Source organism: Balaenoptera physalus (genome assembly GCF_965194825.1).
Source record: "Balaenoptera physalus genome assembly, chromosome: 13".
Lineage (NCBI taxonomy): Eukaryota > Metazoa > Chordata > Mammalia > Artiodactyla > Balaenopteridae > Balaenoptera > Balaenoptera physalus.
Window position 1 is genome coordinate 60682231 of NC_138892.1, and position 9803 is coordinate 60692033.

At 56.4% G+C, this 9803-nt stretch overlaps 1 protein-coding gene across 2 annotated transcripts; it reads left to right on the forward strand.

Moving 5' to 3' along the window:
* Positions 1–1641: 1641 nt before the first annotated feature.
* Positions 1642–9333, forward strand: PPP1R1A (protein phosphatase 1 regulatory inhibitor subunit 1A). 2 transcript variants are annotated; one of them, XM_082421911.1, is made up of 7 exons: positions 1642–1883; positions 5413–5473; positions 6473–6510; positions 6878–6911; positions 7504–7659; positions 8547–8653; positions 9202–9333. In XM_082421911.1, the coding sequence occupies exons 1-7, from the start codon at positions 1800–1802 to the stop codon at positions 9205–9207; spliced, it is 486 nt and encodes a 161-aa protein (XP_082278037.1). In that variant the 5' UTR covers positions 1642–1799; the 3' UTR covers positions 9208–9333. The 2 variants fall into 2 exon arrangements, with proteins under 2 accessions (XP_082278037.1, XP_082278036.1); XM_082421910.1 differs by having other exon boundaries at positions 1646–1883; positions 6848–6911.
* Positions 9334–9803: the final 470 nt, after the last annotated feature.

The following is a 9803-nucleotide window of genomic DNA, read 5'->3' on the forward strand; positions in this document are numbered from 1 at the left end:
ATTGGGCCCCCTTGTCCCCCACCCTAACCTTATCCTCTTGGCTTCAGTGTCTTCACACACCCTCCTTCCAATGTCACCTGGGAGGAGGGGAGCAACTGGAAGGGAGGGATCTGAGGATCCAACCAGCTGTTATCCAGACTGGCCCTGCTACCTCAAAGAGAGCACAAAGGGACCATGCACGTGTAGGCTGGGTGTAGGGGGTCATTCCTGGAGTCCAAGTGACAGCAAAACAGGGGTGAATTAACAGCAGATAGAGGTCTGGCTGGCCCACTGGGTCCCTATAACCCCAGCCTTGCCCTGAGAAAAGTGAGCCAGGCCTGTTTTGTGTAAAGGGATACGGTTAGGGGTAAGGGCAGGGGAGGTTATTTTGGGAGGTAAGACGGAAAGGGGCAATGTGAAATCCAGGCCAGGGAAGGGCTGCCTGGAAGAGGAAGCAACTGAGGATTTAGGCTGACCACTTAGAGGAGAGGATGATCCCAGGGTTCCCAGAGAACCAGGCATCGATCTGTACGGAACGTGCCAGTTGCTCAGTTTAAGACTAAAGAAACAGATCTCTGGCCCTGGCCTCTGCCCAGCCCCTCCCTCAGAACTCCCTGTGCCCATTTCTTCTCCTCCCCCAAAGATGCATCCAGCCCTGTTCCTCCTCAGTGCCCAGCACCTCTCCTCCCTCTACCCAGTGGCCCCCAGCCCCTGGCAGAGTGTCCACCAGCTCCGGTGAATATCCTATCTCTCTCACTCACTAGTATTGACATCTTGGTCCTACACCAAACTAGTAAGTTCTTCACACAGTCTCACCTCCATCCCTTCAGTTACAGCAGATCCTTTTCATTATTCTGCCAATAGTGGAACTGGAAACCAACCCCATCTATAAACAAGCCACCCCACCACAGGTGTTTCCCTCTCCATCCCCGGGGAGCATTCTCCCCTGGCAGGCCTTTCACCTGCTTTACATCCCCAGAATTTAGCAAGCAAGAAGAGAAACCTATTTCACAAGCATTACTGGCTCCCCACCCCCATTTCTCCTTCTGCTGAGTCCCAGATGGTCCTGCTCCCTGAGCCCTCCACCCACTGCCATCAGCACTTCAAGACAGAGGCTCTGGATATACCCTCTAAGGTCTTCTGTTCCCCCTCTCGCTGCACAGTGAACCCAGACCTGTGCCCAGACCCCACGCCTCCCCTCCAAGTTTCCACCTCCGCTCTAGCGGTTTCCTCTCAGTGGAAAGTCCCTCTCCTGGTCTAACTTTAATCCCTCCTGCTGCAAGCCTAGATCCCCTTTCTTTCTTTTCTCTATGAGGCGACCCCTTTAAGATCAGAAAGGAAATCTTCCTCTAGCGTTTGCAGTCTCCTCTCTGGCAGCGCCCTTCACATTCCCAGCCCCTCAATTCTGCCCCAGCCTGGAGAAGTTCTTCGTGGCCGCTCCCCACCTCCACTCCCCGCCCAGAACTCTGAGGATCCCCGGATACCCATCCGGGTTGTGTCCACTGCGACCGGGACCCAGGTTCGCCCGCCAGCGGGGCGGTGACCCCCGCCAGCCGGCGGCGCAGCCACCACGGGGTTAAGGCTCCGGGCGTGGGGAAGGGGAGGGGGCCGGGAGGGGCGGGTGCCGAGCCAATCGGCGGCCGCGGAGTCCCCGGGGCCGCGAGCCGGGAGCGCTGAGCCGGGAGCCTAGAGCCAAGCGCGCCGGGCTGGGGCCGGGCCGGAGCGGAGCGAAGAGGGAGCGCTCCCGCCCCAGCCCCGAGTCCGCCGCCTGCCCGCCCGCCGCCGCCGCCGCCGCCGGCCCAGCGGCCGCCGCCCCAGCCATGGAGCAAGACCACAGCCCCCGGAAGATCCAGTTCACCGTCCCGCTGCTAGAGCCGCACCTTGACCCTGAGGCGGCGGAGCAGGTGCGGAGCGGGGCGGGGCTGCAGGGAACTCGCCCCACAGAGGACGAGGGACCCCTGGACTGTGCGATCCGAGACCCTCGCTCAGTCCTCCCTTAACGGTGCGCCCCTGCGAGCGCCGGCGCGCTGTTTGGGGGGGGGGTCTTCTCTCCCCTCCCCCACCGTGGAAGCCCCGTCTCCCCGTCTGTGCTTCTTCGAGACGGACTGAAGGACGAGTGCCTGCCCTCGAAGCCGGTCCCCGCGAGAGTCGCTCCCTGCCTCCCCAGCCCTGGGGGAGGGGGCTTGCCTGAGGACACGACCCCTCCCCCCTTCGCCAGGCTTTCATCCCCTACCCAGTCAACCCCCCCCCCCAGAGTTTCTGAGCTCGGTAGGGGCGCCCAAAGGTGTCGGAGGGCCTAAGGGAGAGGGCAGGTAATGGAGGGAGTTGAAAGAGGAGAAAGAGCCCCCCCAGCCCTCTCCTAATTGGGGGCGACCCTGCCGGACCCCAGAGGGTGAGAACAAGAAGGGGCTGAGGAAAACTGCGAGGGCCGGGCTTGGGGGAGAGGAGTGGTCGTGTCTGCAGGCTGACTCCGCCGCGCTCTGCAGGTCTGGACACTGGGTCCTTATTCTCATCTCCTGCCCTTTGGATCGGTAATGGGGGGGGGGGGGGCGGGAAGGGGAGGGCATGGAGAGAATGGCCCTGGGGAGCGCGAAACGAGGGCTTTCTCGGGGCTGGGGTCCGAGCTGGGCGTGGGCAAGGGAGAAGCACTGTGCTGGCCTGGGCTCAAGGGGTGGGAGTCCAGGGCCCTGGCCCAGCCTCCCGGCCTGGCCTATTTTTAGCTCCGAGCAGCCTGGCAGAGGCGGCAGTGTATGAGACTGTGTGAGCAAGTGTGTGTATCAGGAAGAGTGAGCATGTGCGTGGAGACGGTGACCACCCGTGGTCGCTACTACCGCCCATTTGCCAAAGGTTTGCTCATTTGCTCATTGCTCCATCTCTTTTCGCGTTCTCTATCCATTTGCCTAGACATCCCTGTTCCTAAAGACTATCCATTTCCCGCAAGGTCACTTCTCTGTTTCCCCCAACCGGCTGCCAAGTCTCTGGCTGGGCCTCCCCACCTGAGAAAACTCTGACCTCTTGGGATGGGCTGGAGAGAGTGTTCTTTCTGCTGTTCCAGCTGTTTGGTGGAATAAGGTCTGATGTGAAGGGAAAGGTTGGGTACACACGCTCTCCTTATAATGTTAGCTTCCCAAAGTGTGGGGAGGGGTTAGGGACCTGTGTCTCCATCCTCTCCCTGGCCTCTGGGGGGAGCCGGATCTCCAGACCTCTAAGGTGTGACAGTAGGAGGGAGGGTGGTGAGACTGCAAACCTCCTGAGGATGAGGAGGGTGGAGAGCCAGGAGCATGGGAAGCGTCCCCTTGGGGTCAGGAAAAAGGCTCTTATGCCTAGGGGCAGTGGGCTGGCTAAGATAACCTCAGACCCAGGGAAAAGGGCCCAGGAGTGTGAGCTACGGGCTCAGGGGTGAGGTTCCAAGCAGAAATGCCTTCCACTGGCACAGCCAGTGCTCACTGCCTGACGCCTGCCTCTGTTTGGTGTTAGATGTGGCAGGTGTAGGTGTGCGTTGGGGGAGGGCAGGCCAGCTGGCCCAGGGCTCTGGGGAGCAGGGGAGGAGGATGAGGCAGTGCTATAGAGCCAGAGGGAAAAAGAGCTGGAACTTCAGCCTGCTTTTCTCTCATCTTCAGAAGTCTGTGACTGCTCAGCCTGAAATTCTACCTGCAGTCTAACTTCAGCCCCCCCTTGCTGTGTTACCCAAGTGTGTAGGCAAAAAGCTCCAGGCTTGGCAGGAACACCTAACCCAGACTGACATGAGAGGGTGGCAGGGGTTGGAAACTCTGAGTTATGGAGCACAGAGTGGCAGGCGATGGAGGGGTGCCCACAACTACCAGGTCCTTGGCATAACTGGTTTGGAAAGAAATCAAAGGCAAAGGCACCAAATGTCCTTGAGAACTAGGATTTGCTATCGGGGCAAGGAAAATAAGAGACCGCCTACTCATTTGCTAGTAGTTCAGGTGCCTGGGAGGTACTTCAGGAAGTCTAACTTTACTGCCTCCTGCTGTAGGACATCAAAATTCTCAAGGAGTCTGAGTGCTTAGAAATCTTGTCCAAGGCAAGGAAATTGGTTAAGGGACCTGTCCAAGATCACAGAGCCCAGCTGCCCTCTCAGAGGCCCTTTCTGTCAAACTTGCAGACTCCTTCTCAGGCTCCCAACCCCCATTAATCCCCACCCCCACCGCACCCTCTCCCTGTCTCAGCTCCCCTCCCCCAGGGCAGGAAAGAAATAGAGAGGAGTCCTCTCTTAGGAGAAGGATGGCCTCACCCCACATGCACGAAGCGCACTTGCCCACCTGCTGGCCCCCAGCACGTTTGCACCAGGAATAGCCAGCGACGGACTCACAAACAATGTCTATGCAGTGCATGCTTGTATGCACACACAAACACACACACTGAACTGGTATTGCCAGGGACCTTGAAATGCCACCAAAAACAGATACTGCTGGATTCTCCTAAGAAAACAGTGCCTACCCCAACCTACCCCCATTCTATGTACCCATTTCTACTCTCAGGAGTCCTTCTCTCAGATTAACCCTGCCCCCAGCTAGGGCTGATACCCACTTTCTGCCCTGGAGTGAGCTGCAGGGACTCCAACCCCACGGTACCCTTCACTTTCAAGCCTCCAGAGTAACAGAAAAAACTACGTGTCCCAAGAGTCCTTGGACTGACTTCAACAACAGTCAACTTTATTGGCAGCAAGACAAAAGAACAGAGGCGGGGAAAAGGGGCTCAGAGGCCCAGCAGTCAATCCGCTCTTATCTGTTACTTCCTTAGAATGGGACCCCAGAGCCCAGGATAAGATTTTTCAGCTTAGCTTTAGTCCCTGACCAGGGTCCTGCCTCACGCTTCTCCTCATATTATATACCATGACAAGGATTTCTCCAGGCCGTATTTCCTGACAAATCAGAAAGGCAGTGTGTACAAGGATAGGGAGGAGATGAGGGAGGGAGGGGCATGGGCCAGGTGAAGGCACGTTCAGACCTACCTTCTCTGTGCTGTCCTCCCAGGCTGGGTGGGGATCGAGGGGCGCTCTCCGCAGGTGCTGGCCCACGACAGGTTCATGTCCGTTTGGGGAGTGGGCTGGGAGACCAAGGGGAAAGCTTTGTGCCCTCTCGGGTTATTTCTGACCATTGATCCAGGATGGACGGAAGGACAGCAGGCCAGAGATTGATGCATTAGCACAGATATAGCTGCTGAGATGGAGAGCTGGGGCCAGGACCCGGGGAGATGCGGAGACAGAAAGGGGGTTGGGGGAAGCAGGGAGTGGAGGTGGTCTTCTGGGTCCCCAGGGCAGAGAGACGGGCCCAAGAACATCCACCTGGAGACCGTGGGTTCAGTGTAACGTGGCACTTTTTGAGGTGTGCTAAGTGGGCGGCCTGGATTATGTTGCTGAGTGTGCGCGGGGCTGTGATGCTTCCACGTGTACTTGACCTCTTCCCTCAGATCCGGAGGCGCCGCCCTACCCCTGCCACCCTCGTGCTGACCAGTGACCAGTCATCCCCAGGTAACCCCAGGATGGGTCGCTGAAGGGAGTGGGGGCTGCTGAAGACAGCTGGGTCCCAGTGAGAGAAGGTGGGTGTTAGACAGGAGGGCACATCTGAGGAGCCTGCGGTCTCCTCAGTCCTGGAGGCAGGGAAGTGGTGGCTGGGTTAGCAGGAGGATTTCCTCTGCTTTGGAAAGACAGAGCAGTGCTAGGAAGGAGACAACCTGGTTCCTAAGCCCCCCAGGAGTTGGGGTGGTCAACGGAGTGTTGGTTGCTGTGGCAACAGCCTTCCAGGTTTCTCCAGCAACTGAGAGGCTGCTGCCCCCACCGCCAGAGGCGGTGACAGCTGTGAGGGGGAGGGACCGTCGCCATCAGCTATTCTCATGGCCCCCAGAGGGGAAGGGGAAGGTTAGAAACAGCTCAGGGAGCAGCTGGCATTCTGGTCACCAGTGTCTCCATCAAGGTCTGGGGAGAGAAAAAGGTCTCAGAGAATGTCAGGAGCGCTGGCGAGAGAGTGGAAGAGAGGTAGTGATGGTAATGAGCCGGACTGGAATTCAGGATACCTGAGTCTCCAACTTTCCTCCAGCTACTAAAAAGGACTGTCCTGGGCCCTGCACAGGATAAGTTTGCTGTTCTCTATCCGGTGTTCCCTCCTAGGCATGTTTCAGTTCTGGATTGGGGTGGGGGGCTGATTGGAAGGAGACAGGGAGGAAAAGAACAAAAGGACCACAAATCCTGCCTTCGAGAACCTCCAGGTCTGAGGCAAGGATGTAGATGCAGACTCACCACAGAGGCAAGGACACGACTAGAAGCAGGAGGTAAAGCCAGCCAGCAGAGCAGGAAGGAGCTGGAGGGAAGAGGCCGGGGACAGCCACCATCAGGGCCAGCTTCCTAGGGGCAGATGTGAGGCACGGATCAGGAAGGAGGTGATTGCAGAGACTCCTCCCCTTGGGAAGTCAGTCTGTGGGACCCCCTGGATTTCCCATCCTCAACACTTTCTCCTTTCCCTCCTTCCCTCAGAGGTGGATGAAGACCGGGTCCCCAACCCGCATCTCAAGGTGAGCTGGCCCCTCCCGCTCAGCCCAGCACAGAGAACCCCCAGACTCATTAGAAAATTATTACTCAACGCCCCCATCTGTAGGACCTTTTGTCTCCCTCTTTCTTGTACCCACCCCCCACATGTTCTGGAGTGGATGTACACACATGGTCCTCTACGTTCTCCCACACACCGTCTCCTTGCTCACCATCATGGGGGTGGGGGCCGAGGAAGCAGGGGTTTTCTTCCCCCACTTGCTGAAGCCCACACCTACCCCCAGTCTCCAGTCCCAAAGCATGGCACGGCAGGGAGGAGGGCGAGAAGGGCGGACGCCCACCTGTGCTCTGTGCCCTTCACAGTCCACTTTGTCCATGTCTCCACGGCAACAGAAGAAGGTGACGAGGACAACACCCACAATGAAAGGTTCGGAAGACCCTTCCCCGCTATGCCTGATGCTGAGCAGTGGCCGGGATGACCCCTTTGGAAGGAGTCCTTGGGAAGTCATTAAATCTGCCTTTATTAAAGGAGAGTTGTTGCTGGACCACGCGGGGCTGCATTCCAGCTCTGCCACCCACTAGCTGGGTGGCCTTGGAGAACCTGCTTAACCTACAGGGGCCCTGAATACTACCTCACTTTGGCAGTTAAATAAAGTATGTGAACTCACCCGGCATAGTGCACAGCACAGAGGAGGTACTCAAATATTTCTTGAATCTAAATTGAGTCTTTTCTCCTGCCCCCAAAGGAGACCAGGTATCCCAGCAAGTCAGGAGGATCTTTTGATCTTAAAGGCTCTTCCTTTCCCCTCCCTTACCTTTGAAAAAAGTACATTTTATTGTCTAGCTTTAGTCCCTCCTTATTGCCCAGCAGATGTCCCTCCTTGTTCAATCTCAGACAGGAAAGTCAAACCACATGGGCAGTGTGTGCTGGCCCTCTAGTGGGGCTGTCAAATCTGAGGGTCCATGGAGGAGACTGGGCAGTCACGTCCATTGCTCTCTCCCTTTCTCTTCGCCCTCAGAGCTCCAGATGATGGTTGAACATCACCTGGGGCAACAGCAGCAGGGAGAGGAGCCTGAAGGAGCCGCTGAGAGCACAGGGACACAGGAGTCCTGCCCACCTGGGATCAGAGACACAGCAGCGGAGTCGCGGCTGGGCACCTCTGGGAAAGCACACAGTACGTTCAGGCTGGGGAGGGACCAACCCCAGGGGAGGCCAGCCTTACCCGTTGTAGGGAGGGGCCTAGCAGTAGCCAGAAACTGTCTTGAGAGTATGGATTTTTTGCATGAACGGTGTGTGTTTGCATCTCTTCATCTTTCTTTACTGAATGACACCATCCCCTCCCAACTTGGACTGCAGAGCTCCCTATTGTATCGGGGGAGCCCGCCAGAATGGGAGCAGCCTTGACGGGCTGGGATCCTGGCCCTGCCACTTTATCAGCCCAGAGGTCTTGAGCAACTTAACCTCAATCCGTAAAGTGACAATGATGGCGCCTATTGCATTGGGTTGTTTGTGAAAATTCAATGAGACTGGTCCTTAGCCCAGCAGCGAACACAAAGTATGCAAGAAATGGAACCTGCATGTCCACGAGTCCTTATCCCAGATGCAGGCCAGAAGTCAGAATTTTTCCAGTTTTATGAAGGTGACACGGTATATATACCATATGTTCCATAATACCCCCAGCAGAGCCCCCTGTAATCAAACACATGAATATTTCTGTAGGGACATGAATGGTCACACTAAGTGGGATAAATAGGCTCTCAAAAGCTCATCTCTGTTCAGGTCAGGTTTAGCCACACTTTGAGATCATACCCAAAATTTTAAGCTTTTTTTTAGACGGTTTTTTTTTCGATTGCAGATTGCAGATTTTTAAAAAATAGTGAACCTAAGTAGTCCTTGTGACCAGAGAAAACCCTGTTGGTCTTGCCCCGTTGCCCTCCGCTTGGTCTTGGGCTCCTCTCAGGGGTCGTTGAAGTATGGGCTACGGTGAGCAGAAACAGCTCCCTCCCTCCAAGCCCTCCTGAACACTACCTGTCCCTCCCACCACCTGTTCTCCCTCCTCAGAGCCTGCAGAATCCATCCCTAACACTCAGGAGAGGGGCAGTGAGAAACCCAGCACAGAGGAACCCTCAACCCGTAGACCACCACTGGATTCCCAGGGAGCCAGTTCGGTAAGACCCCAGGGCTGGGCTGCCCGGTCTGCAGGAGAGCAGGCTGTGTGGAGAGGGTGAGGGCTAAGATCTGGAGTCAAGGAAAAGGGGGACAAAGGACCAGCTTCAGTCACTGAAAAGCTGTCCTCTGTGGCCAGAGGATTTGCATCTCCCCGGAAGGACAAACGAAGAGAAATGGGATAAAAGTGCAGCAGGAGGGATTGAGGTTAGACTCTGTCTGAGGATTTCTGGCTCCTGGAATGGGTGATGGAAGTAGACCATGGATTTTCTGATAAAGGGCATATTGGAACCCAAAGGAAGATCCTCACCTGTCCAGGCTGGTGAGCAGTGGTCCTGCCTGGAGTGGAGACACTGATGAAATAACCCCGTGAGCTCTGATTTTACAGTCTCCCCTCCCCTGTGTAGACTGGACACGGGGCCAGGGACTGGTGTCAGACATTAGAAGTTAGATGCCTAACGGGATGGTTGGGCACACCAGCAGGGGAGGGGACAATAGGACCTCAGGCCTCTCACTCACCTTCTCTTTCTACCTGCTTCCCTCGCAACAGGTCTGAGAGTGAAGGAGGTATCTTGGAATCAAGACTGCAGTTGGGAATGCACGGACACTGGATTTGTTTCTTACTTCTTCACTTTTGGGGAAAATCTCTTGTTTTTAAAAGTGATAAATTTAGTGTTAAGTCCTTGGTATTTTCCTTCTTTCCCAACTTGGAGAATCTGTTCTCCCTCCCGTCTTGTCCTGCCCTCTCTGTAACCCCCCTCCCTCTTGCCCAGCTGCCTCCAGGAAGGAGGAAATAAGGAAGCTGGGCAGGAGCCTTGAGAAGGGAGGATTTTTTTCCCCAGCCTTGCCCTGACTTGCTAGGGGAAGAGAGCTGAGGGTCAGATAGGTAGGAGGACTGACTTCCGGGGTACCAAGAAGGAAGGATGGCCCCAGGCTCTCTTCATATTGAGGAAAAGATACAACCACCTGGCAGGGCTGCCCTGAAGCCTTGGAGCCCTAAGGCCCGGCTGGCTGCGACGCTGCTTTGGGCGCCATCTGCTGAACAAAGCCGGGAACTGCACCCTGGCACTTAGCCCATGGGAAAGAGGCGGGGCGTTGCGTGGATGCCTCCCTGCCTGCCCTCCAAGCCTCAGTGATTCCCAAGCTGCAGGA